Here is a 27,959-nt window from a genome sequence, read left to right on the forward strand (position 1 = left end):
CTGGATGGGAAGTGGGGCAGCCGGGACCTGAATCGGTGACCCTGTGGAATGCTGGTGTCACAAATGGTGGCTTCCCCAGGCTAATGCACCACTCCGACCCTAAAACCGTTCGTGATACCACCCGGTAGACAGTAAGCGCTCAAGCAGTGTGTCAAAGAGGACAGCGGGGGTGAGGGGGGGGCTGCCTTGTGTAGACCAGGCTCCTCGGACAAGAGAGATGGGACTGACCGCTTCCACCAAGGGTGGCCCCTGAGTCCGGGAAAGTGTGCCCCTTTTTGCCCCGTTCTGGCTGGCATGTGGGAGGTGACAGCCATCATCCCCCGCCCCGCCCCGGTGCCCAGCTCCAGCCCCCGCCGGAGTTTCCTCTATTCTCTCATCATGGTCTTTCTATTTCCGTGGCTTTGATGAGGAGACCTAAGTGTCAGGACAGTGCTTTTATACAAGCCACCGACTTCCGCCTGGGGCTGGAGCAGCTTGCTAACTTTAGTCTCCAAACTTGTGGGGCGGGGGAGGAGCACCTCACGCCTTGAAGAGGAGGTGAGAGGAGCAAGAGGAGCAATGGAAAGAGAGGGATGGGGTAAGTGGCCGATGGAGCAGAGGTTGGGGCGTGATGTCTTGCAGGGGGAGGAGGGGTCCAGAGGAGAGCTGGAACCTCCCTGTGGGCTCAGATAAGGCGTGGCAGCAGGAAGCCCTTGGCGCCCCGCGCCCCCAGCGCCCCCCGCGCTGGCCACAGACCTACTTTGCAGCTTCTGAGAATTTTATCAGCACCGTTTCCTCTTTCAGCCCCAATGCCACCACCAGCATCTCCCCATCTCACCTCCTAGCCTCCACTCCCACTCAGGCCCGGAAGTCCACTGCCGTGCTCCCTCCCACCATCACCTCCTCCGCCCAGAAGTAGCAGAAGTGACACAGAAAGCTGATAAAAATAAAGGTGGGTGTCTCGCTTTCCAGCGGCTGTTTGTTGGGGTTCAATACCCGGGATGCAGCTTGCGGTAGAAAAGAGCAATGACATGGGCCTGATGAGCTACCCTAGTGACTAGGTCCTCACTTTGCATACTGCAGGATCCCACACGGGCACCGGTTCCTATCCTGGCTGCTCCACTCCCCATCCAGCTTCCTGCTTGTGGCCTGGGAAAGCAGTCAAGGATGGCCCAAAGCCTTGGGGAGAATGCACCCACGTGGGAGACCGGGAAGAAGCTCCTGGCTTCAGGTCAGCTCAGCTCCAGCTGTTGTGGTCACCTGGGGAGTGAATCATCGGACGGAAGATCTTCCTCTCTGTCTCTCCTCCTTTTTCCAGGTCTCCCACGCGGGTGCAGGGTCCCAAGGCTTTGGGCCGTCCTCCACTGCTTTTCCAGGCCACAAGCAGGGAGCTGGATGGGAAGTGGAGCAGCTGGGACTCAAACCAGTGCCCCTTATGGGATCCTGCCACTTGCAAGACAAGGATTTAGCCACTGAGCCATTGCTGTGGGCCCCCAGGGCACATTTTGTCCCCTTCATCTCCCAGCAAGGAACCCAACCCTGTTCAAGGTCCACTCTTTCCAGCTATTAGTTTACACAAAAATCAGTCGCTATGGCCTTGGAGCCAAATTCTGCCCGCCCTGCCTCTGCCCGCCAGCTAGGAGTGGCTTTTGCATTTGTCAGCATTTGAAAACAAAGTAGATGGGATTGTCTTGTGAGAATGTATGCAGCGCCAACGCAGAAAAGAAGAGAGTGGGGGTGGGGGGGGAAGGGGAAGGAAAGAGAGAAGGAAAGGGAAGGAGGGAAGCAGGGAAATGGCATCCTTCCCTCCCCTAAAGATGTAGGGAAAAAATTATTTTGAGTCGTGAAGCGAGATTTGCTAACCTGATACAGGTGATCTCTGCACCTGAACTTGAACCCCCCCCCCGCCCCGTGCTTCCTGCCCCTATACCCTTAAACCTCAGAAAGTTCTAACATCCCCCCTGGTTTTCTCTGGTCTGGACATCCGGTGTCGCTAGAGCTGGCTCTGGGGCTGCGTGCTGTGCCCCGGCCCCACATCCCTAGATGTGCCTGTCTGCCCCCCGCCAACCCCTTCCCCAGGACACCTGGCTGAGGACCACGGAGTGAGTGGCACAGTCCAATATTCATTTTTATAACAAAGTCAGACATACAGAGAGGAGAGACAGAGAGGAACATCTGCCGTCCAATGGTTCACTCCCCAAGTGAGCGCAATGGCTGGTACTGAGCCAATCTGAAGCCAGGAGCCAGGAACCTCTTCCAGGTCTCCCAGGCAGGTGCAGGTGCCCAAGCACTTGGTCCATCCTCTGCTGCTTTCTGAGACGAGCTGGATGACAGGTGGAACAGCCATGACTCCAACTAATCCCCAGATGGCCTGCCAGCATCACAGGCAGTGGCTTAGCACCACTCGCCACCTCCAGCTTTTCTGATTTTAAACAAGAACCCGGGAGACTCGGCCTCTTTTCAACTAAGAGCTGAGATGTTTTCCCAGCAGCCCTCGCGAGCCTCGTTTTTGTTCTCCATGAGTGGCTTGGCACATTTCTCAAATGTCCGCCCCTTGTGATGTGTTAGCCGGCATGGGGCCAAGCTTTATAACCGTTCTCCCCCCATCCCCACCACCACCACCACCAAGGGCCTACGCACAGAATTTCTTCTTCACGCAGGCCAATACGGGCCGTGACCGCTGAGACACAGCATCCCTGTCCCGACTTTCAGTTCTCAGGGGAGCACTCCCCATGGAAGCAGAAACATGTGCTCACTTTCCTTTCACGGTTTGAGGAAGTAGTTGGCTGGTTTTCATAGTTACTGCACCATCTGACGACACTCCCCCACCCCAGGCACTTTTTTTTTATTTGAATGACACATGCAGGGGCAAACAGAAAGAACTCCCACCATCAGGACTGGCGCAGTAGCCTAGTGGCTAAATCCTCGCCTTGCATCCCCCGGAATTCCATATGAGCATCGGTTCTAATCCTGGCACCTCTACTTCCCATCCAGCTCCCTGCTCGTGGCCTGGCAAAGCAATCGAGGACAACCTAATCCTTGGGTCTTGTTTGAATTCCACTTCCCTCTTTCCGGCTTTTTCTTTGACTTTGTTTGGAAAAAGATACTGTATTTTCCCATTCTTTAGAACATTTCTTTACTAAAAAAAAAAGATTTATTGGGCCCGGCAGCGTGGCCTAGCAGCTAAAGTCCTCACCTTGAATGTGCTGGGATCCCATGTGGGGGCCGGTTCTAATCCCGGCGGCTCCTCTTCCCATCCAGCTTCCTGCTTGTGGCCTGGGAAAGCAGTTGAGGACGGCCCAAAGCCTTGGGACCCTGCACCCGCGTGGGAGACCCGGAAGAGGTTCCAGGTTCCCGGCTTCGGATCGGTGCAGCACCGTCCGTTGCGCTCACTTGGGGAGTGAATCATCGGACGGAAGATCTTCCTCTCTGTCTCTTCTCTCTGTATATCTGACTTTGTTATAAAAATAAACAAATCTTTAAAAAAGATTTATTAATTTTTATTGGAAAGATCAAAGTCACAAAGAGAGAAGGAGAGACAGAGAAAGATCTTTCATCTACAAATTCACTCCCCAAGTGGCTGCAACGGCCAGAACTGAGCCCATCCGAAGCCAGGAACCAGAAACTTCCCAAGGCTTTGGGCCGTCCTCCACTGCTTTCCCAGGCCACAAGCAGGGAGCTGGATGGGAAGTGGAGCAGCAGGGACTCGAACCAGTACCCATGTGGGATCCCAGCTGGAGCAAGGTGAGGATTTAGCCATTGAGCCCCACTTTCATCTGTGCTGCCTAGTCTGCTCGACCTACGGCCACTGTCGCCCCCTACAGGCCCTTCGCCGTGACAACAGCCTGAGCGAGGGGCTGGCTGGTTTCTGGTGCAGGGTTACTCCTGGCTTGCAGGCAGGTGCACCAAATGAGTGAACTTTCACCAGCACCTCTCACCCACATCACCGGTGTCCAGCAATCCCCCTCATGTCTGCCTCTCGGGCACGCCTCCCTCTCTTGCTCCAGGGGAAACTCTACTCCGCACTTCAACTCAATGAGCTGGCTTGGGATACAATTTCCATCCTCTGTAACAACTTCCTTCCTCCCTTCAACGTTCTGTTCAAGAGACACACGCATGGTGGAACGCAAGGAAGACTTATGTTTTCATTTCTCTTCTAAAAGATGGATTTTAGGTGAAAGGCAGAGTGACGAGAGGATCAACAGAGAGAGATGGCCGCAACGGCCAGAACTGAGCCCATCCGAAGCCAGGAACCAGAAACTTCCTCCAGGTCTCCTGCACAGGTGCAGGGTCCCAAGGCTTTGGGCCGTCCTCCACTGCTTTCCCAGGCCACAGGCAGGGAGCTGGGTGGGAAGTGGAGCAGCCGGGACCCAGGTTGTGCCTCCGCGCTGCCCCCTGCCGCCCGTCTTGGGACGTCAGCCAGCCCTCTCCGGGAGGGGCCGTCCCTCTGTGGTTTCCATTCGCCTTTCTCTGATGATTAATGATGCTCTCTGCTTGTCTACTGTTTATTCAATTGTATCTTCTGAGAACTGGCTAAGAAGGGCCTTGGGCTATTTTTAAATCGGGTGATTTCAGGTTTTCTTTATTGAGCGCCTTCTGGCTTATTTGCTTTGCAAAATATCTCTCCCATTCTGTAAGCTACCCTTGGGTCTGGGGGCAGGTGGAGGGCGGACCATTTTCCTTTGTGGTATATCTAGTTAGTGGGTGACAATCCCACCCCCCCTCCTCTCTCTCTCTCTCTCTCTCTCTCTCTCTCTCTGCTCTTGCTTTGAAATCCTGAAACTCCCTGCAGGCAATTTTATGCAGTGTATTTTTCTGGGTGTTTCTATGATTTCTGGTTTCCTGTTTCAGTGTCTAGTTCAAGCTGTTGTGTGTGTTGTGGGGGCCAGGGTGTGGGTGGGTGGGTTCTGCACGTGGTGTGGCGAGGAAGTTGGAATGGCCACCTTTGGCATGAATGTCATCACTCTTCCAGTATTACACAGGAAAAAGACAAATCCTTTCCCCCCTTGGGTGTTCTTGCCACCGTTTCTGGAAGGCAGTTGGGGCTCAGCACCATGGCACAGTAGGCTAAGCCTCTGTCTCAGGTGCCAGCAGCCCACATGGGCGCTGCTTTGTGTCCTGACCGTAGCACCCCACCTCGGATAGAGGACAGAGAGAAAGATCCTCCCTCCTCTGATTCACTCCCCAAGGGGGCACAACGCAGCTGCGCCAATCCAAAGCAAAGAGCCAGGAGCTTCTTCCAGGTCTCCCACACGGGTGCAGGATCCCAAGGCTTTGGGCCGTCCTCCACTGCTTTCCCAGGCCACAGGCAGGGAGCTGGATGGGAAGTGGAGCAGCTGGGACATGAACCGGCAGCCCTTCAGGAACCCAGCACATACACAGTGAGGATTTAGCCACTGAGCCAGCACGCCAGACTTCTCTCTTCCCAAACCTGTTTTTTGGCCAATATTTTATAGTGCAGAAGGCACAAATATTTTGCCCCCTTAATTCAGTCTATTCACCACTAGGGACACCCGCATCCTATATCGCAAAGGCCTGGTTTGAGGTTTAGCTCAAGTCCTTGGGCCTCTGCCAGCCCCAAGGGAGACCCAGACGCACCTGGCCCAGCCACAGCTGTTGCAACCATTTGAGGAGTAAACCAGCAGACAGAAGATCTTTCTCTCCCTATTTGTTCCTGAAACCTCGCCTTTCAAATAAATAAAATAACCCTTAGACAATACAGAACGTCCACAGGAGACACGTGGGCAGCTCCACGCCGAACTCTGACCTCATCCCAACAAGTTTGCATCGTTTACACAGCACCCTCATCTTAAGGAGGAGCTCCCCGTACAGTGGGGCTCGGGTCAACTCATCAAGCCTTGGGGTATGCCCCACCATCTACCAAGTCCTGCCCCTTGCGTTCTTCCTTGATTTCCTGTCCCCCCTCTCCCCAATTTACAAGAAGGACAGCCGCGAGGGGTGGGCTGGCCGAGGAGGTCTCCTCCCCCCACGACCCTGACCCTACAGATGGAGGAAGCTCCCGGGGAAGAAGTTCAAGCTTGAAGAGGGGGGACAGAGTGATGCAAGCGGGGGGAATTCCTGGGGCGGGGGCTGGGGCGAGCAGGGACATGTCAGCCTACCTTCCAACCCAGAACCTCCTTCCGCAAGACATCTCCTCCTCCCACTCAAAGGCACGACCGTTGTGCCTTCTTCATGAGAGAACTCGAGGGGAAACCCAAGGAGTCCTAAGCCGCTGGCGGAGGCAGTGGTGCCCATCCCGAGGGCGTCTTTGCGTGGGTCTTATGCCATCACAGAAATGTCCCGCTGGATTGATTGATTGATTGATTGATTGATTGATTGCATAGGTACCTGGGCCGGATTGACACATGTAGGCGCACTGAGGACGCGGTATCCTTGGAGCAGGATAGCCACGTGCGGCGAGGCAGACACACGTGGCTCCCCTAGGTAGACACTACGGAGCCAGCGCTCCGGTCTCCATCACACACCTGCAGCGCTGGCGCTGAGCCTGGATCCGCTGTCCACACCGCAGCTGGCACAAGGCCTGGCCTGCTCGCAGTTCACACCAAAGATCATGGCAGCTCTGCTCCTACTGATGCGCCCCTAGGAGGCAGCAGGCGACAGCTCAAAGTGCTTGGGCTCCTGCACCCACCCTGATGGAGCTCCTGGCTCCTGACTGGCTGCTGTAAGCATTTGGGAGAATGACTCAGTGGATGGAAGATCTCTCTCTCTCTCTTTCTCTCTCTCTCCCTAATTCTTCCCATAAAGCCCGTTCCTGGGAGCTCCACTGTGCTGTGGCTTTCTCCCCCTGCTAGGAACTCACCTTCCCAGCATTCCCAAACTTTTATCATCACAACGCCAAGTTCAGTTCAACGACACAGAGCTGAGTCGATCCAAAGCCAGGAGCCAGCAGCTTCTTCTGGGTCTCCCATGTGGATGCAGGGTCCCAAGGCTCTGGGCCGTTCTCTACTGCTTTCCCAGGCCACAAGCTGGGAGCTGGATGGGAAGCGGAGGCGCCGGGATGCCAGCCATTGCAGGAGGAGGCTTAGCCAGTTGAGCCATCTTGCCAGGCCCCCTTCTTTCTCTCAGGAACCTTCAGTTCTAGAGTGCTCTGCATGCCATACGTCTCCCTTTTCGTGGCTGAGTAATATTCCACTGTGAGTGTATACCACATTGGAGCGATCATGTCTTTCCCACGTCACCCTGGTGAGGTCCGTGTCTTGGCTCCTGTGGACACTCGAAGGCAGGTATCTCTCTCAGGTGCTAAAACACGGCAGAACCATTCAGTGTCTGAGTAAGACCCCCGTGCTTTTCGCTGCCCACCCTGCTGTCTGTTAATTCTACCACTTCCTTCTCCCTTTCTTCCTCCCCACCCCCATTCCGCACATCTTTATTTGAGGGCAGACAGAAACAAAGAGACAGAGCTCCCACCAAAGATGACTGTGACAGGGCCCGGCGCGGTAACCTAGTGGCTCAAAGGGCTTGCCTTGTTTGTGCCGCCATCCCATATAGGTGCCGGTTCTAATCCCGGCTGCCCTACTTCCCATCCAGCTCCCTGCCTGTGGCCTGGGAAAGCAATTGAGGATGGTCCAAAGCCTTGGGACCCTGCACGCTCATGGGGGACCCAGAAGAAGCTCCTGGCACCTGATTTTGGATCAGCACAACTCTGGCTGTTGAGGCCACTTAGGGAATGAATCATCGGAGAAGATCTGCCTCTCTGTCTCTCCTTCTCTCTGTATATCTGACTTAAATAAATAAATAAATAAATAAATAAATAAATAAATAAATAAATAAATAAATTTTTAATGCCCATGATGGCCAAGGCTTGGGCCCAGGGCCAGAGCCAGGATCTTGAAATTCCATGCACCTGCCCCATGTAAAGGATAAAGACTCAGCTGCTTGAGTCGTCCCCCGAGTCAGGAGCCGGAGCTTGGGGACCGAACCCAGGGGCTCAACACGGGGAGGCAGGTTCATCCTCACCGCCAGCCTAGCCACCCACCCCTTCCTTCCCCAGCCCGCTCCACTACACGGTCCAGCTTCGTCCCCGTGGAGCCTACGGTCACCCTTCACTCTCCACGGCACGTGTGCTACGTCAGAGTTCTCAAACCACACGGCACAAGGCATGTGTGAGCGTCCCCGTTACCTGTGTGACTAGCCAGGCTGTTCTTGCATTGCTAGCTACGCTGCAGGGTCCCCCTTCTCGGGCTGCACTGGGAAAAGAACTGCTGGGGGTGTAGGCGTGTGCCACCCCCTGTGCCTGCCGCGAAGCCCCTGATGCAGCTCCACCCCATCGCCCACCCAGGGGCAGAGCGGGGTTGAGGGGAAAGTCCCACTGTGGCCTGGCCAGTTTCCCATCGCGCATTTCACTGCATCTGGCAGCTTGTTGTCTTCGTTCTGATTGGGCTCCTGCGCCCAGCGCTTTCACCTTCAAGTGGCATTCTGTCCATCTGCACAGCTGCCTCGCCACAGCATCTTCTGCTTTTTTTTTTTTTTTAAGATTTGTTTTTAGCTGAAAGGCATATCAGCAGAGAAGGAGACACAGAAAAATCTTCCATCTCTTGATTCACTCACTCCCCAAGTGGCCTCCGTAGCCAGAGCCAGGAGCTTCTTCTGGGTCTCCCATGTGGGTGCAGGGTCCCAAGGCTTTGGGCCTTCCTCTGCTGCTTTCTCAGGCCACAGGCAGGGAGCCGGATGGGGAGTGGAGCTGCCGGGAAGACGAACTGGTGCCCCTGTGGGATCCTGGTGCTTGCAGGTGGAGGATTAGCCCTTTGAGCCACTGTGCCAACCCCATGATGTCGCTTCATGTCTAGGGGGGTGTGTGTGTTGGAAGCAGAACGAGAAAGTGCCTGCCTGTCTACTGCCTCGCTACCCCGACTCATTTCCAAACGCAGACGGGTTCTGAGGTCTGGGCTGCACAGGAATGTGGGGAGCACACGGGGAGCACCCCCACAGAGGACACGAGGTAAGGGAGGGGAGACAGCGGGCTGTCTCACTCGCTCATGACTACCACTGTGTTCCTCCCACCCTCCTGGGCAGTCACCTGACCCCTCCTGACTGCCAGGTAAGGTCAGGAATGCACCGGAGCAAGGGAGACACTGCTACACCATCATCCCATAGGACCACGGGTTCGAGTCTGGGCTGCTCCACTTCTGATTCGGCTCTCTGCTGAGATGCCTGGGAAGGCAGTGGAGGATGGCCCAAGTGCTTGGGACCCTGCACCCACGCGGGAGATTCAGAAGAAATCCTGGGTCCTGACTTGTGGCTATCCCAGCCCCGGTTGTTGTGGCTCTCTCTAGCTCTCTCTCTCATCTTTTGTGTAAATAAAGAAGTAGAGAGGCGTGCATGAGGATCTGGGGGGCCATTCCCAACTCCTGGCTGCTTTCTCAACCACGAGGGAGCTAACACAGTCTCCAGCCCTCCCACCCCTACCGCTGTGGATGTACTGTGCACTGGGGGGGCTCCCCAATGAGCAAGAAAGAAGGCACAGGGAACCAAACAGGAAAGCTAGACCGCCAGGGCCAGAGGGATGGGCTGCGGCAGCCGCTGTCCTCCCCCTCAGATGGCCTCAGCTGGGAGGTGAGGGACGGCAGAGACTGGGAGGGGATTTCCCTGCGCTCAAGCCCCTCCCCTGGGCCGGACATCCCCCGAGAGAGAGAGGGGCAGGCAGGTCGAGGCAGGCAAAAACCCTCAGAGAACCGCGCCCAGAGGGACCCAAGTTTCTTCCTGGCTCAGCGGCCGCCCTCGCCCATGCTGCGCCGGCCGCGGGCCGCGATGGCGGAGGAGGGCTCCTCCTGCCCCTGGCTACGCCTGCCCTGGGCATCGGCGCTGCGCCCGCTTCTGCCACTGGCCCTCATCGTGGCGGCGGTCTACGGCTTCCTCTACAGCCCGTGGCTGGCCAAGCAGCAGCAGCCACAGCAGCAGCTCGAGGCACCTGCGGTGAGTGAAACGGGGAAGGGAGTTGCAAGCGCAGGGAGAGTTGGCGCGCACCGGACTCCGGGACCCGGGGACCTGGTACAGGGCGAGGGACCGTGCACCCGCCAGGGGCGCGCAGATGGACTGACGAGAGGGAGAAAGGGAGAGCTGGGTGACAACGGAGGGTGTGTGTGTGAGAGAGAGAGACAGAGACAGGGACAGAGACAGAGCGCGCACCAGGAGGGACAGGTGCGGTGTTCCCCCTGGCACGGCTGACTCAGAGGCTCCCGGGGGCTTCACAGGGCAGGCAGTGGAGCACCCATGGGCGCGGGGAGTTCCGTTTGGGGACCTCGCAGGGGCCTTCACGTCAGGAGGCCCTCCGGGCGCCTGTGCCCGGTAACTTCCAGGAAAAGTCTCTGGGCAGCTCCGAGTTTTACGCTCAGGCTGTCTGGAAAGCTGGAGAGCGGCGGGGGGTTGGGGAGGCGCAGAAGACAGACCCCCCTCCCCTCCCGGGCTGGCATTTTCTTAGTTCTTTCATTTTTGTTTTGTTTTTTTCATCTCTCCGCACACACACACAGTGGGACATTGCTGAGCTGCAGCTGAACCGCACAGGTAAGAAGGGGCAAGTGCGGGGCGGGTGCGCGCGGGTGCGCGCTAGTGCGCAGGTGCAGGTGAGGGCCAAGGAATGAGACGGAGGAAGACGGACAGACACAGCGGCGCAGGTGTGCACCTGGGTATCTTTCCCTTTTCATTTAGCACTTCACTGTCCATTTTTATGTGTGCATTTTTTTTTGAAAGGTTGACCACCTCCCCCGACCCCTACCCCACCTCCGCCCCGTGCCATGGTGCAGTAGGTTAAACTTTCACCTGCAGAGCTGGCATCCCCTATGGGCGCTGGTTCAGGTCCCAGCTGCTCCACTTGCCATCCAGCTCCCTGCCTGTGGCCTGGAAAAGCAGTGGAGGACGGCCCAAAGCCTTGGGACCCTGTACCCGTGTGGGAGACCCGGAAGAGGCTTCTGGCTTCGGATTGGCTCAGCACCAGCTGTTGTGGCCACTTGGGGAGTGAATCATCGGACGGAAGATCTTCCTCTCTGTCTCTCCTCCTTTCTCTTTCAAATAAGAATAAATGATCTGAAAAAATAAAAAAGGAAGGAAGAGAGACGAGAAAGACCTTCCATCCATTGGTTTGCTCCCCCAAAGCCTGCAAGAACCAGAGCTGGGCCAGACCAAGGCTAGGCACCAGGATCTTCTTCCGGGTCTCCCACCACAGGTGCAGGAGCCCAAGTCCATCTTCTGCTGTGTCCCACGGTGCGCATGCGCCAGGAGCTGTGGCCAGCCAGGACTCAACCCAGATTCTTCCAAACAAGGCTCCCTTCCGGCATGTCTCCCTCTCCCTTGAAAGAGCCCAGATCAACCCAGAAGAAAAAGCAAGCAGTACCCGCAGCCATGACCCCATTCATTCCCCCCAGTGTGGCCTGCGCATGTCCTACCCTTACACTGGGAGGAGGATGTGGCCGGCCGGCCAGTCATGGGCAGGCCAGCCGCACCCCTGGTCCTGTGGAGGAGCCTCCTCACCCAGGGGGCCCGAGCCAGTGGGCAGACAGGGCCCCTTCCAGCTGTCCACTGCTCCTCTTTCTCTTCTGGGCTGCCCTCTCTGCAGAGGGGACCCCTCGAGTTGGGGTACTGTGTCCTCTTTGTTTGGAACGGGTGAGAATGAACATTCTGCCCCTCAGTGGTAATCTCTCTCTCTCCCTTTATCTCCCTCTCTCTTCCCTTCTCTGTGGCTCTGTGCCCAGCCTTCACCCCCAAGGCTCTGGATGGGTGATGAGTCACGTGGGCAGCTGGCTCGAAGTGGGACAATGTTTCTGATCATGTACCCAGCCGGGCAGTCAGCACGGCCACTATGCCTACACCCCCGAGCCTGACCCGTGGCCAAATGCAGCCCTCCCGGGGGAGGGGAGGAGATGGCAGATCCTGGCACACGCCCTGTGGGCCCTTCCTCAGCATACAGCGACAGGTGTCCTGATCGGGCTCTTTGAGCAAATAGAAACCAAGATACAAGGGTATGTAGATCCCCAGAAGAAACTGAGGAGCCCTTTATGACTCAGGAGTCCTAGAGAGAAGAAGGTACTGCCTCGTAGGACCCAAAGGGATTGGGGGACAGCCACAGGGGACCCAGCTAGTGGGAGACATAGTGAGGTGCAAGGGACACCTGTTTTAGGTCGTGGGGTAGAGCAGCGGTTGTGAAGTCGGGGTCGCAGATGGGGTTCTGCCTGTGAGCTGTAGCTGGCTGTGCCTTAAGCAGATGGCTTTTGAGGAACCGGGAGGAGGCGGAGTCCTGGTGGTTTGGAGCCACCGAGCTTGTTCCAATCTAAGAACGTTGTCCCCAGGCTCAGAGCAGACCTGGGTGGCAGAACAATGGGATTTCACTGCCCGAGGACTCTTTCTATCCAACTTCTAGTCTCTCTCTTCATCTTCTGATCTCTCTCTCCTCTTCCCCTTCTCTCCTTCTTTCCCCCATCCCATCGTCAACGCAACCACCCCCACCGCCCCCACCTCGAGCCTCAGCAACCCTAAACCTCTCTCCTCCCATCCCCCAACCCTATACCTCAGCAGGTGCTCGCCAGGACCCCAGGCTGCGCTGGCAGGCTGGCCCGGCACTCGGCCGCTCCTTCCTGTTTGGACCGGAGCTGGATGATGGGCAACTGCGTATCCAACGTGATGGCATCTACCGGCTGCACATCCAGGTCACGCTAGCTAACTGCTCCTGGATAGGACCCACCCGGCCCCGCGGTGCCACTCTAGCCTTGAGCATTTGCAAACCGGTCACCCACAGCATCAGCCTCTTGCGCCTCCACTTCTCCCAGAGTTGCAGCGTCGTCTCCCAGCGCCTGACACCCCTGGCCCGTGGGGACCTGCTGTGCACCAACCTCACACTGCCCCTGGTACCCTCCCAAAACCCCGATGAAACCTTCTTTGGTGTCCAGTGGGTGCACCCCTGACCCCCCCCCTCCTGTCTCCCTCCCACCACTCCCTTCCCCCCAGCCCCACTCAAACCGTAAATAACTCCATTTTGTCCCTGGGTGCACCAGAGATTCCCTGGGAAAAGATGGAATATGTATTTGTCCCTCTGGACAATGGCCCTCGCAGCCCAGTAGCAGTAGGGAGGCTGTGGCGGCCAGACACTGCTGCTACCATAGAGAAGAAATAAGAATATCTAAGAAACTAATAAAACGTTGCACTTGACCCCTGCTCCATGTGTTGGCTGGGTACAGGAGGTACATATCTGTGCCCAGAGGCCTTGGTCGTTTGGGGAGCTGCAACACCATAGTTCCAAGCAGGTGTGGCTAGCAACACACAGGAGGCAGAACTCCACTTCCCACACTTCTTGCCACCCAGACGAAGGCCCCTGGAGGCCAGGCTGGGTTGTGGCTGGCAGAAGACATCAGGAGAGTTCTCTCAAGCAATGCATCCCAGCAAGTTTGTTTTTCTAAGATTTCTTTGTTTTTATTGATATACAGAGAAGAGGAGAGGCAGAGAGGAAGATCTTCCGTCTGCTGACTCACTCCCCAAGTGGCTGCAGTGGTTGGTGCTGAGTTGATCCAGGAAGGAAGGGGCAGAGCTGGCGGGGGGATTAAGGGGCTGGTCCCCTCACCAGTCAGCTACTCCCACTAGAGAGTTTTGGCTGGGATAGAGACAGACCCGACCAAGCAAGGCTATAACACCTGTGCGCTGCATGTGGACTAGATCAGGGCCGCAGCATCAGCTGGCAGAAGCTGGCACTGGGGACTAATTCTGTCTAGTCAAATCTCAGGACCACCTAAAGAGTGCATAAACCGGGACAGAGAGACCTGGGAGGGAAAAGTGGGTTCCCCCTTCTTGGGTCACTATTCCCGTGGGAGGGCATGAAAACTAGGACGGGGGCTGGGATGGCTAGATAGAGAGGCACTCAACAACATCTGTGAGGGCTGGATGGTTGAGTTGGTTAGATAGAACTAAGCTTTAATACCCATTGACAAGTACCAGAGCCAAATGGGATGGGGGACAGACTGGTCTTCTGCTACACATACTGGCAAACCAGGGTAGGGGGCGGGCTTGGAGGGGGTTATTGTGGGTGGCCCCTACTAGGCTGCAGCTCCCACTGGTTGATGTAAGGGCCGAACCAGACTGGACTGCAACACCCATTGGTTCCAGTGCAACTCGGGACTGAAAACAGAACCAACCCAGCAATTGCAACCACCAGCTGATCGGGGTGATGGACTGTGCCGGGCCCTGTGCTTGCTAGAACATGCAAGAAACTAGTCTGGGAATACCTCAAAGTATCTTTGGAGATCTCCCCAATCGAACTGCTGGACTCAGAACTCTAACCAAGAAAAGACAGAAGACAGAACAGGACAATCATTCATCTCAGCTATATGTTGGCAGCAAATTATGGGGCAAACGGAGACTTTATGATGGACCATATCAATTGGTGGACGACCTCATCGAGCGAAACTGGCAGCGATTCATAACTGCAGAACTATTAACACCACTCGAGCACATATATCAGAGCATGCCCCACATCCGGGACTTAGGGTGGGCGGGAAACCGGGTGGGGCTTCTCCCTCAATATTCCCCTTTACCTCAGATACGTGATGGAAACAATATGGACATAATAGCATTACCCACTTTCCTATCCCCCTAAACCTTTTTTTTTCTCCTTCTTTTTCCTATAACTGTAATTAACTATGTAAAGATTGTCAACAACAATACAATAAAAAGAAAAAAAAATTTAAAAAAAAAAAAAAAAAAAAAAAAAAAAAAGAAATAAAAACCCGTGCATCCAAAGGTAGACGATCTTCCCCACCCCCCATCTCAGAAGCTCCTGAGACAGAGAAAGGGTTGCTAAAAACCAAAGCAGCACTCAAGATTCCCAGGGAATCTCCAACATGAAGAGGGAGATGACTTCAGCCAGCGTAAGCTCATAACTTTCCCCCCCACACACTGGCGTGTCCTCCCCACTAGTGCGGCTGCCAGCTTTCCCAGTGACCCGGAAGTGAAATCTTCCATTGGCAGGTGAATGGCTCAGAGAATGCGGCCGCTGCGGGCAGGCGACCAGCTATTCATACACCATAAAAGGGAAGGAAGTTGAGGGGCTCCTCCCAACTTCGGCGCATCCCAAGCCTGGAGTTCAAGTCCCGCCACTTCTGCTTGCCAGCCCGTTTCCTGCTCCACCAACCACAGCCTAGGAGGCACTAGGGGACGGTCCTTTAGGTCCTTGCCACGCACTCTCTCTGCCTCTCAAACTTTTTTTTGAAATGTTTATTTATTTTTATTGCAAAATCAGATATGCAGAGAGGAGGAGAGACAGAGAGGAAGATCTTCCGCCATTGATTCACTCCCCAAGTGGCCAGGGCTGAGCCGAGCCGAAGCCAGGAGCCAGGAACTTCTTCCGGTTCTCTCACTCAGAAACCCACTCCCATGCAGGTGCAGGGTCCCAAGGCTTTGGGCCATCCTCAGCTGCCTCCCCCCAACCCACCCAAGGCCACAAGCAGGGAGCTGGGTGAGAAATGGGGTTGTCGGTATTAGAACCGGTGCCCATATGGGATCCTGGTGTTTGCAAGGCGAGGACTTGGACACTAGGCTATCGTGCCGGGCTCTCTGCCTCTCAAACTTTAACAAAGAAAGTGTTGATATCAACTGCACTGGAGGATCCTGAAGAAGCTCTTCAAGAGACGGGAGTTGGAGGGGACGGGGCTGGGGCCCCCAAGAGTTTCCCGGGAACGGAGTTTCAGTTTGGAGGGCATGGGGGGAGGAGGGTGGAGACAGAGCAGAAAGTTCTGGAGCTGTTGGTGAGGATCTCACCGCCTAAAGGCCTGCTCCAGAGATGTGCCCTTGAACGGGATCAGGGCGTTCTCTGTCAGGTGCACTGCTTCTCACGGTAAATTGAAGAACAATAGATTGAAAAAGCTCTCTCCTTCCCAATCCAAGCTCTCTATCTCTCTTGGATGAAGGAGGTTTCCTGGGCAGCGGGGCGGGAGCTGGGTGGGGGGCTGAGAATGCGTGTTGGGGTACAGGACAGGGCAGGGTGGGCGGGTAGGGGGAGTCGCCATTTGCCTGTAGCAGCTACAAGAAGACTTGATTTGGTTTCCGGCTGCTCCAGCATCCCGTTGATGGATCCTGGAAACCAGCAGAAATCCAGTGACATGGGGGACCCAGGTGGAGCCCCCGGAAACTCCCAGGTTTCACCCACACCCAGCCCAGTGTCTTTCAAATGTGATCGTGGGACCAGGCGCCATAGCCTAGTGGCTAAAGTCCCTGCCTTGAACGCTCTGGGATCCCATATACGTGTCGGTTCTAATCCCGGAAGCTCCACTTCCCATCCAGCTCCCTGCCTGTGGCCTGGGAAAGCAGTCGAGGATGGCACAAAGCCTTGGGGATGCTGCACCTGCGTGGGAGACCCAGAAGAGGCTCTGGGTTCCTGGCTTCGGATCGGCGCACACCAGCCATTGCGTTCACTTGGAGAGTGAATCACCGGATGGAACATCTTCCTCTCTGTCTCTCCTCCTCTGTGTCTATGTGACTTTCCAATAAAAATAAAGCTTTTTTAAAAAATACAATCACTCATGGAAGCATTTTAAGAGGCCCCCTGCTGTGGCCCTGGCAGAAAGGTCCCCAGGGGACAGACAGTGAGACAGAGGGCGGAGGCCAGGACAGCCAGCTCCCCACACGTGCGGCATTTTCTCTTCCTTTCTTTACACTGAAGTTTTCAACTAGGGAATACTCTTGCAATGATTCATATCAGAAATGAACAAAATTTCCCCCACCGTCCCTGCCCTTCCCAGCAGCGTCTGGGGCCTGTTCCCTACGACCTCTCAGAGGCCTGTTACAACAGACAGATACCCCACTGGAGGCCTGGGGCAGCTCTGCAGCTCTGCAAGGGCTGCCCGGAGGAGATGCCTGGCCCCAAGGGGACAGCCCTCCTGGTGGCTGGCACATCACAGTCCTAGGGTGGTCCCGGCTGCCACGAGCTGAGAAAGTGGGAGGGCACCCGAGTTTTCTTAAGTTTTATTTTTACTTCAAAGGCAGAGTTTACAGAAAGAGAGAGAAAAGCAGAGATCTCGGCCCACTGGCTGGCTCGCTCCCCAGTCGGCTGTGAGAGCCGGAGCTGAGCCGATCCAAAGCCAGGGGCTAAGGAGCCCCATCTGGGTCTCCCACATGGGTACAGGGTTCCAAGGCCTTGGGCCATCCTCGACTGTTTTCCCAGGCCACAAATAGGGAGCTGGAAGGGAAGTGGAGCAGCTGGGACATGAATTAGATGCCCCTATGGGATCCCAGTACCACAGGTGGAGGGTTAGCACGCTACGCCACGATGCCAGCCAGGTCCAGCTTTCTCTTCTAAAGGATTCACCCATAAGTACTGCTCTTCTGGACCCTGGCAGAGCCCCCCACACCTGTATGGAAATGCAAACTGACAGACTGGCAACTTCCATTCACCGACTCACTGCCCCAACTGCACATAAACTGCTAAGGAAGACTGGCCCAGCGGCCCCCCAAGTCAGGACCCCAGAACTCCACCGGGAGGGGCTCCCCCGTGGGTGGCAGCGACCCAAGCCCTTGCGTCATAACCTACAGCCTCCCAGGGTACGCTCGAGCAGGGAGTCGGAGCCAGGAGCCGGAGCTGGGACTCCAACCTGGGCCCTGGGATGTGGCGCCCTCACCCTTGTCTTCATTGCTGGGCGGAAGGATGCGTGCTGGGACACAGGAGACAGCTGGCTTGCCACTGTTTGGTAGCTAACCCTTTCACTCTGCCTTGCAAATACAACATCATTTAAAAAAAAAAAAAGGATCCTGTATGGGGTTTTCCTGTGGAATACAAATCTATACTTTTTGTTGCTGAGGGGGAAAATAAATGAATTCTTTGAAAGTAGCAAAGCCTTCGGAGCTAATGCATCCCTCTGGTTCCAGAACTTTCCCTCTGGGCTGAAAAGAGGAACTTGTACACATCAGTGGTCACTACCATCCCCCTGGCAGCCTGCCGTGTCTCTCAGGACTCGCCTGCTGCCCCAGTCCTGGGGACAGGCTGAATCCTCCCCTCCTTCTCTCTCTCCCTCTCTCTCTCTCTCTCTTTCTCTCTCTCTCAATCCCCACCTTGCACACATTGGGATCTCATATAGGTGTCGATCCCAAATAGGTATCCCGGCAGCTCCACTTCCCATCCAGCTCCCTGCCTGCGGCCTGGGAAAGCAGCGGAGGACGGGCCAAAGCCTTGGGATCCTGCACCCACGTGGGAGACCCCGAAGAGGCTCCCGGCTCTGGCTACGGATTGGCTCAGCACCAGCTGTTGTGGTTACTTGGGGAGTGAATGGATGGACAGAAGATCTTTTTCTCTGTCTCTCCTCCTCTGGATATCTGAGTTTCCAATACAAATTTAAAAATAATAATAATAATAATAAATTAAAAAAAAAAACTGAATCAAGGCAGAAGACGCCCACTGACCTGGGATCTATTCCACTCCCCATCCGTCCGATACTGGAAGTGACTTAGTCCTGGGAGAGACGGCCCACAAGCTCTCAGACATCTCAACGACTGCTCACCCTTGACCCAGTCGCCAGGGCTCTGTCTCCTTCCAGTTCCTCAAAATCATCGATTTTAAAAACCTCTGCCGGAGGCCCTGCAGCCACCTGGCAAAGGCACAGCTAGCAACCTGCTTGCCGGAAACTCCCATGCATCCTGGGCTCTGCTGCAGAGAGGTGAGCTCAGCAGAGAACTCCCCCCCACACAGGAGGCAGGGGACCACAAAGGTGTGTTCCCCGGGCAGCCACCTGGCCATGTGTCAAGCTCAGGATGCAGACACGGTGGCCGAGAGGATCACCACCACCACCCAAGCCCCGTTGGGTTGGGCGGAGTGAGGCTCAGAGCCCAGAGCCAGTTAGAGGAGGCGGAGGAACAGAGAGGCAGACGGAGAAAGAGTACGGTTAGAACAGCAAAATGCATCGCTGGCCCTGCTGGGCCTCTCATCACCATGGCAACTGCTGCAGGGGGCGGGGTGGGGGTGGTCCCTGCTTTCCCTGAAGTTTGCTGGCATTTGCTGCCGGTAGAATCCACAAGATGGAGACACAGGATCACCCAGAGAGATTTCCTGGGCCCTGGATTCCAGCTCCAGTCAGGACAGCCAAACCAGAAGCCGGCAACTTCTTCCGGAACTGTGTCTGCCTCATTGTAGATACAAATAAACGTATCTGTTTCATTTGGTGAACTAACTGTTGTTTCTTTTATTTGTAAAGATGTCTTTATTTGAAGGGCAGAGTTACAGGAAGAGAGATCTCCCTTTCACTCAAAGTGGTCTCAACCGCCAGGGCTGGACCAGGCCAAAGCTAGCAGCCAGGTTCCCATCAACTGCCTTGGCCACGTGGGTACAGGGGCCCACGCACTTCCTTGGTTTTTTTTTTTTGTTTTTTTTTTTTTGCTTGTTTGTTTGTCTGTTGTTTGTTTTTTCTTCTGCTGAGTTCCCAGACACATCAGCAAGAAGCTGATGGGAAGCGAAGCAGCCGGGATTTGAACTGGTGTCCCTATGGAATGCCGGCACTGCAGGTGGTACCTTCACCCACTACACCACGACGCTGTCCCCAAATTAAAATAATAATAATTAATAATAATAAAATGAAAAGCAAACAGTGCTGATTAATCTGTTTTCTGTGACTAATAACCCCAATCTATGGATCCAGCAGACCACAAAGAGATGCTGGGGCCCGAGGGGGAGTGGCCACACCACGTGAGGGTCTTTGGCTGGTAGAGTCCCTCTGGGTCAGACGGTCACAGGAGCTGTGGCAGGGTCACAGCAAGGGCACTCCGAGGCACCCACCTGTCCCCAGCTGTGCCCGTCCCTCCATGGCAGAGGCCAAACACAGGATATCACTGCAAAAGAGGATCTGGGCTGGGAGGGAGTGCTGAGCAGGTGTTTGAGGAAGTCATATATTTTCATGACATCCGACGATGAGTTGGCCGTGCCCTGAGCCCGGGCAGGGCCCAGGCCACGAGAACCGCACCCGTGCCAGGATCAGTGTGCACCATGGCAGAACTCAGATGACAAAGAGGAAAGTGGGGGAAGGGAGGGGACAAAAAAAACCGCAGGATTGGAGTCAGCTCGGTGGCTCAACAGGCTAATCCTCTCACTTCAAGTGCCAGCAACCTACAGGTTCGAGCCCTGGCTCCTCCATTTCCCATCCCATTCCCTGCTTGCGGCCTGAGAAAGCAGTCGAGGACCGGCCCAAAGCCTTGGGACCCTGCACCCACAGCTGTATCACATTACTGTACCCCAACCCTCACCCCAGTCTGTCTCTTTAAGGGAATTTTGTCGATAGCAAAAATGACTTAGGCTGTCTCACTGACCGCACAATAAAATCTAGACCTCACAGCATCATCTCAGGACCCTGCTTGTGTGTGTGTGTGTGTATATATATATATATATATATATATATATATATATATATATATATATATTTAATGTTTAAGTGTTTGTGTATAAAATGCTTTTTTAAAGATTTTTTAATTGAAAAGGCAGATTTACAGAGAGGAGAGACAGAGAGATACATCTGCCATCCGCTAGTTTACTCCCCAAAGGGCCTCCATTGGGACCCATATGGGAGACCTGGGAGAAGCTCCTGGCACTCCTGGCTTTGTCCTGGTCCGGCCCCAGGCGTTGTGGGCTTCGCGGAATACATGCCTGTTACCTGGGGTTGCCAGGCTCCTATGCATGTGTGTCAAATCACCGGAAAATGGAGTCAGGCAGTTCGCGTGTGGGGCTCCGAGGAGTCCCACGGCTGGCTCTCCATGCCGATCAAGTGCCAAAGCTCATGGCTGTACTTCCCAGGTGGCCAGGTGGGGAGATGCTAAATGAAGAGAGTGGCCTTCCCACTGCGCGGTGCGGGGGCGGCCGCAGCCATCACCTGGGGCTTTGTAGCAGGTGTGATGATGGGGTTGTGTGGGGATGTTTGCCCTCGCTCTACTGCGTGACAACGCAGCTGGAAGCATTGGCTTGCTCATCCAGCTCTGGAAACTCCAGGCTCGAGGGAGGAGAGAGAGAGAGGCTCTTCCATCAGCTGATTTACTCCCCAAATGGCTGCAATGGCTGGGGCTGGGGCTGGGCTAGAACAGGAGTTTTTTCTGGGGTCTCCCACGTGGGTGCAGGGTCCAAGCACTTGGGCTGTCCTCCACTGCTTTCCCAGGCTATAAGTAGGGAGCTGGATGGCAAGTGGGACAGCCGGGACTCGAACCAGGGGCCCCTATGGGATGCCGGCACTGGAGGCTGTGACACAATGCAGGCCCCAAATGTCCCCTCTTATTGCCCCCACTGACCCCACCTCAGGCACGAGAGCTCCAACTACCCCAAACCCTCATGGGGGCTCTCCGATTCAGGGCACGAAAGCCAGGTCCATGCCATGGGGGTATGCAGGCATGACTGTTGACCCGGGGCAGCAGGTTGTGAGAAAGACCAGGCTTCTTTTTCTGCTTCTTTTTAAAAAATTATTTATTTTTATTGGAAAGGCAGATTTACAGAGGAGAAGAGAGAAGAGAGGAAGATCTTTCGTTCAGTGATTCACTGCCCCAGCGGCCGCAACGGCCGGAGCTGAGCTGATCCAGAGCCAGGAGCTTCTTCCGGGTCTCCCACGCGGGTGCAGGGTCTCAAAGCTCTGGGCCGTCCTCCACTGCTTTCCCAGGCCACAGGCAGAGAGCTGGATGGGAAGTGGAGCTGCCGGGATTAGAACTGGTGTCCATATGAGATCCTGGCGCATTCAAGGCGAGGACTTTAGCAATAGGCTATGGCGCCAGGCCCCACCCCGAGGCTTCCTTCTATGTAGTGTGTCATCCTACAAAGACTCTGCTTTGGACCAGCTGACACCATCAGCTCCATGTCCATGTTGAACCTGTTGAGTAGCAGGTCATCAACTCCTGGGTGCTCTCAGCCCAGGCAAGCTGACCCATGAATCCCATGAAGCCATCCCAGGTGAATTCCTGGGTACAGTAGTTAAGATGGCTCTTTTGAGAGTGAAGCTGCCGTCTGCAGGCCCAGCATCCCCTAGAGGCAATGGTTCGAGTCCCAGCTGCTCCACTTCCCATCCAGCTCCCTGTTCATGAGTCGGGGAGAGACAGCAGGTGAATGCTCAAGTATCTTGCGTTCCCACCCCCCATGTGGAAGACCCGGCTGGCGCTCCTGGCTCCTGGCTGGCACTGTTGTGAGCATTTAGGGGAGTGACTCAATGGCTGGGAGCTCTTTCTCCTTCAAATCAGTGCAAATCTACAAGTCCTGTGCCACTGTAGGGTGCATTGCTTCTCTGGGTGGGGGTCCCAAGCTCTCCCAGGGCAAGTGGAACTGCTTGCTACATTCTCCCAGGGAGCAGGGACGTCCTTTGTAAGGGCCCCACCTGAGCCAAAAACAGGTAAGATAAAAAAAATAAATCCACCCCACCGACCCCCAGGACCCCATCCTCCCTTTGCTCCCTCGAGCCTACGTTCTATCACAGTTGTTTCAGGTCTCTCTGGGTGGGGTGATGTGATCTGCCTCCCTGTCTATGCAAATCGTGACGCTGCCCCATGTGGCTTCCGCCCACCCGGGAGACAAGCCCTGGCATGCCCAGATCGCTTGCCCATTCTAACTGCAAAAGCTAGCTGGACCGGCAAGCCGCACACACACACACACACACACACCCCGAGCTCAGCCTTCCGTGTACATGCTAGGGGGCCTTTCTAGGTCATAAGTCAAGCATGTGTGGCTGGCACCGTCACCCCAGAATGAATTAGACGCACTGAGAGCCGAGTCTCCAGAGGGATAGAGGGGGAACCCCTTTCAACGTGTCCTAGCTGCTTGGCTGCTCCCAAGAGCTACAAGGAGCAAGACCCAGGGGCAGGTGCCCCTCTGGGCCCCATTGGACCTTGCCTCCCCTAGTCATCTGGGTTTCCGATCTTACTAATGCGGACTTAGATGGCTGCACACCTGTCAGTCAAATGCCTTCCCTTATCTGGGACATAGGGGGACGTGGGATGCGGGTGAAGCCATACAGCCACATCCCCTTAGGGCTCCCGAAGAGCCCATGATGGGGGGCGTGGGGCGAAGGGAGGGGGCCGCCCTTGCTTTTTTTTCTCTCCTCTCCCTACAAAAGGACTCACAGAGTGACTCACGCTTTCCTTGCCTGGCCTCCGTCCCTGATGACGGCTCTGAGCCGTACCTGTCACCCTCTGAATCAACCTTACCACCGTGGTAAGCCTGTGCTGACAATGTTTTTTGCAACAGACAGACAAGTACCTAGGCGTCAATAGGAGGCTGTAACCTAGACCACCGCGTTTTTGCGAGCCAGGTTTGGGGGGTTTTCCTGCCCGCAGGTCCCCAGAGATCACCGAGGGGGATGAGGTGAGGTGGTCTTCGACCGCAAGAACCGCCAGGGAGAGTCTGATGGAGCGTGACTATTTGTTGTAAAATGAGCACAATTTACACAGACTAGGAAAGCGGAAGGCAGGAGGGCGTTCCCCGGAAGTCCTCCCACCCAACAATGACATTGTCATTGGCTAGAAAGTTTGTCTATCACTCTGAACCCTCCAACCAAGTCACAGGTCACGTTCCACAGGCTGGAAACAGTGCCTCAGGTCACGTTCACCACCTGCGGCAGGCAAGTAGGCTATGGGTCCCATCTGACTTCTTCTTTTTTTTAAGATTTATTTTATTTTTACTGGAAAGGCAGATACACAGAGAGGAGGAGAGACAGAGAGCAAGATCTTCTGTCCGATGATTCACTCCCCAAGTGACCGCAACAGCCGGAGCTGAACCAATCTGAAGCCAGGAGCCAGGAACTTCCTCCAGGTCTCCCACCTGGGTGCAGGAACTCAAGGCTTTGGGCCGTCCTCCACTGCTTTCCCAGGCCACAGGCAGGGAGCTGGGTGGGAAGTGGAGCTGCCGGGATTAGAACCAGTGCCCATACGGGATCCTGATGGGTTCAATGTGAGAACTTTAGCCACTAGGCCACTGCGCCAGGCCCTCCATCTGACTTCACAGAGTTGCTTAAGGAAGTGCCAGCACAGCTTGTCCAAGGACAGAGAGACTGGGGTGCAGCCCAGTGAACAGGCCAGGTTGAGTCTCGGTTAGCCAAGACCGTTGTCAGGGGTTCGCCAGGGGACACAGAGTACCCTGTGCATTCGGCCTCCCGCCTAGGCTAAACAGGCAAAGATTCAGGGGCGGTCTCCCACAGCCAGGCAGGAGTTGATTTGTCTTGGAAGAAATACAGATACACAGACAGGAGGAGAGACAGAGACAAAGATCTTCCATCCCCTGATTCACTCCCCAAGTGGTCGCAACGGCTGGAGCTGAGCCGATCCGAAGCCAGGAGTCAGGAACTTCTTCTGGGTCTCCCACACAGGTGCAGGGTCCCAAGGCTTTGGGCCGTCCTCCACTGCTTTTCCAGGCCACATACAGGGAGCTGGGTGGGAAGTGGGGCTGCCGGGTTTAGAACCGGTACCCTAGGGAGATGTCGGTGTCACAAACTGTGGTGACCGCCTTTAGGGTGCTCGCACAAATGTGCCACCCTCCACATGCTGGACTTGATTGTGGGGCCCAGCACAGAAGCCTAATGGCTAAAGTCTTCACCTTTCAAGCACCGGAATGCTATATGGGCACAGGTTCTAATGCCGGTGGCCCCGCTTCCCATCCAGCTCCCTGCCTGTGGCCTGGGAAAACAGTGGAGGATGGCCCAAAGCCTTGGGACCCTGCACCCGCATGGTCCACCTGAAAGCCTAAAGAGGCTGGATTACTTTAGCCGGGCATTGGGCATGACTGCCAAACAGACAGGAAAAGTCGCTTTGGGGGACCATTAGGGTACAACATTGCAAAGGTAAAGTTATAAAGATCTTCCATCTGTTGGCTCATCCCCACCCCCCAAAGGGTTGCAATGGCCAGACTGGAGCCAGGAACCTGGCATTGGGGTCTGGCAGGTGGGGAGCAGGAGCTCCCCACCCCACCCCACCCCTGACCACCAAGTGCGCCTGAGCCACCACGCGTTTGTGGCTTTCCTGGGAGACAGATGGGAAGTGGAGCAGCCAGGACTCGAACTAGAGGCCTCCCTATGGGATGCAAGCCACAGCTGAACGTGTTCCCCGCAAGTGTGTGCGAAAGTCCAGCTGTCAAGACCTTGTGGGTCTAAGCCGACAGTTGTCCAGGATCACGGATGCTGACCAATCTGCGCGAGCCTGGCGTGCGTCCCGCTGTCCATGGTCCTGAAGTGTCCCCTGCCAGGAGCCTGGAGCTCGCCTCATGGATTCCCAGCAGCCTGTGGGCCAAGGAGTGTGAGTGTCCCGGGGAGGGTGAGTCAAGCCCTGTGGCGCCTGGTTAGAACCCGGGTCCTACGGCTGGAGGACCAAGCATTCTGTTTCCACACTCAAGCTCAGCCAGGGGTCACGCCGAGCCGTGGAAGGTGTCTGGGTTCTTTACCAGGAGGCTCTGAGCATCTTCAAAGCCAGCTGGGGGAAAGTCCAAGTTCTTCTAAGCTCTGAATCGCCGGCTCTTGGCTTCCACCTCTCTGCCTGGCAGCTACCCATTGATAAAACTGGCAAAATGAGCTCGTGCATGGGTGACCTCTGTCTCCGAAAAGACCAGCTTGTTCAAAATGCTTAGTCACGGGGCTGGCGCTGTGGCTAACCCTTGTCCTGCAAGCACCGGCTGCCCATGTAGGTGCTGGTTCAAGTCCTGACTGTTCGTGTCTCATCCTCTTTCCTGATGAGGGGAAGGCAGTGGAGAATGACCCAAGTGCTTGGGCACCAGCGCCCACATGGGAGACCCAGGTTCCTGGCTTGAAGACTGGTACAGCTCCAGCTGTTGTAGCCATTTGGAGAATGAACCAGCAGATGGAAGCTCATTTGCTAGTTTTAATAGCTGTTGGATTGGGCCTGGCATGGTAGCCTGGGGGCTAAAGTCCTCGCCTTGCATGTGCCTGGATCCCATATGGGCACTGGTTCTAATCCCCATGTCCCTACTTCCCATCCAGCTCCCTGCTTGTGGCCTGGGAAAGCAGTGGAGGACGGCCCAAAGCCTTGGGATCCTGCACCCACGAGGGAGACCTGAAAGAAACTCCTGGTTCCTGGCTTCGAATTGGCTCAGCTCCAGTCGTTGCGGCCACTTGGGGAGTGAATCAATGACAGAGGATCTTCCTCTCTGTCTTTCCTCCTCTCTATATATCTGACTTTCCAATTAAAATAAAATAGCGGTTGGGTCTTATTCATCATGAGATTTTAAAATAAAGGGAAAAAAAGGAAACAAAAATTAAAAAAAAAAAAAAGGAAGCAAAGAGGGCCCAGCTTGGGAGCCTAGTGGCTAAATCCTTGTGTTGCATGCACCAGATCCAATAGTGGAGCCTGTTCCTATCCTGGCTGCTCCACTTCCCATCCAGTTCCCTGCCTGAGGCCTGGGAAAGCAGTGGAGGACGGTCCAAAGCCTTGGGACCCTGTACTTGTGTGGGAGACCCAGAAGAGACTCCTGGCTTCTGATCAGCTAAGCTCTGGCGAATGCAGCCACTTGGGGAGTGAACCAGCAGGCGGAAGATCTTTCTCTCTCTCTCTCTCTCTCTCTCTCTCTCTCTCTCTCTCACTAAATCTGTCTTTCCAATAAAAATAGACACAATATTTTTTTAAAAGAAGTATAGAAATACCAACAACTTGACAGAGTATATAAGAAGAGCTAACCTACAGGGGATTGGCATGGTGGCACAGTGGGTTAAGGCATCGTAGCAGGTGCCCCTGCATCCCACATCAGAGTTGGAGTCCAGTCTGATCCAGCTTCCTGCTAATGTTTAGAGGCAGCAGATTGGGACAAGCGCTTGATTCTTCGCTGCCCTGCCCCCCCGCACACACACATACACACATACACCAGTGGGAGACCCTGATGGCGTCCCTGGTTCCCAGCTACTGCCGAGTGCAAACATTGGAGTATTGAATATTGACTCAACAGTGGAAGAACTCTTGGAAGAGAGCACGCATTAGTAAGGGAATTGGTAAGAAGATGCCGGAGTCCAGCTCCAGCTGAGTTCGGAGCTCGAGAAGGGTGCGTGGAGTCGGCGATAAAGAAAGACACAGACACTGTCACTTGGTGGCTTCTTGCTTTTTTTTTCAGGAAAAAGCTGTCCTTTTTATTTACTTAGACACATCACAAGCCTCTGCACAAGCATTTGATTTTTTTTTTTTTTTAATCTTTAACTTTAGAACTAAGCCAGCATGCACAGATGTTCAATTAATTTTTACTTCATGGTCAACCAGGTGCTCTTAAAGTTAATTCTGTAAGTTACTATAATCAGTTTCTCTAAAGCAAGCCATTATTCATTCTTCAGAAGTAGCCATTAGGTGTCAGCCAGAACTCCAAGGCCGAGGCACAGATGGTTACCTACTAATCAGTAAAACATTCCTACGACATTTTATTTTCACAACTTATCTATCACTTAATGGAAGAGATACATCAAAAGAGAAAAAAACATAAGGATCTAAGACAAAAAGTTTCAAACATTAAATCCCCCTACAACTGCAGGCTCTACAACCTCATAAACACTCAAACAATAGTCAAAAGTATATCTCTATGATGTTAATAAAATCACCCCATATTTCCTCTAGTTAAAAAAAATTATGAAAGCGGCTAAAAAAAAGCACTACATTTTCTATGCTCTAAAGAGTTGCAAGGACAGGCTAACCTTTAAGGTCACAGTAACTTTATTTTTTGCCATAGCAGTTTCTGCTCATACTCCCATCAATTCCATTAGTTTGTAAAATTCGTATTAAGCCATTTCCCAGAAGGCATGCTATATGTCTGGGCCAGATTTCAGGGCAGTGGGTAGGCACACGATAAGGTGTCCAGAAATGGCATGGGTTTAATTGTACTCCTGTGCGCGGTTAAAGGCCCACTCACCAAGACATTATCAGTAACATTAACTCTCAAGCTCACATTACTTGCCAAAGCCATCTCACGGGGCAAACAATGCCTCAACAGATTACAGGATTCTTAGCGGGGTGCTTGAGTGTCCATGCCAAAAGGGTGGTGAGACTGCTTCAAGGTGGTCAGAGAGAAA

General features: G+C 54.7%; 1 protein-coding gene across 1 annotated transcript; it reads left to right on the forward strand.

Moving 5' to 3' along the window:
- Window positions 1-9,747: 9,747 nt before the first annotated feature.
- CD70 (CD70 molecule) lies at window positions 9,748-12,890 on the forward strand. Its single transcript, XM_004595869.2, has 3 exons — window positions 9,748-9,912; window positions 10,467-10,500; window positions 12,505-12,890. Exons 1-3 carry the CDS (start codon window positions 9,748-9,750, stop codon window positions 12,888-12,890), a joined length of 585 nt encoding a protein of 194 aa, XP_004595926.1.
- Window positions 12,891-27,959: the final 15,069 nt, after the last annotated feature.

This window comes from Ochotona princeps, chromosome 33 (assembly GCF_030435755.1).
Source record: "Ochotona princeps isolate mOchPri1 chromosome 33, mOchPri1.hap1, whole genome shotgun sequence".
In the NCBI taxonomy this organism is placed as follows: Eukaryota; Metazoa; Chordata; class Mammalia; order Lagomorpha; family Ochotonidae; genus Ochotona; species Ochotona princeps.

Excerpts from the sequence above, each read along its gene's own strand:
- CD70 (XM_004595869.2), top strand. The coding sequence starts at position 9,748 with ATGGCGGAGGAGGGCTCCTCCTGCCCCTGGCTACGCCTGCCCTGGGCA. Across the intron at positions 9,913-10,466 it reads AGCAGCTCGAGGCACCTGCG|TGGGACATTGCTGAGCTGCA; the intron begins GTGAGTGAAACG and ends ACACACACACAG. Across the intron at positions 10,501-12,504 it reads GCTGCAGCTGAACCGCACAG|GTGCTCGCCAGGACCCCAGG; the intron begins GTAAGAAGGGGC and ends ATACCTCAGCAG.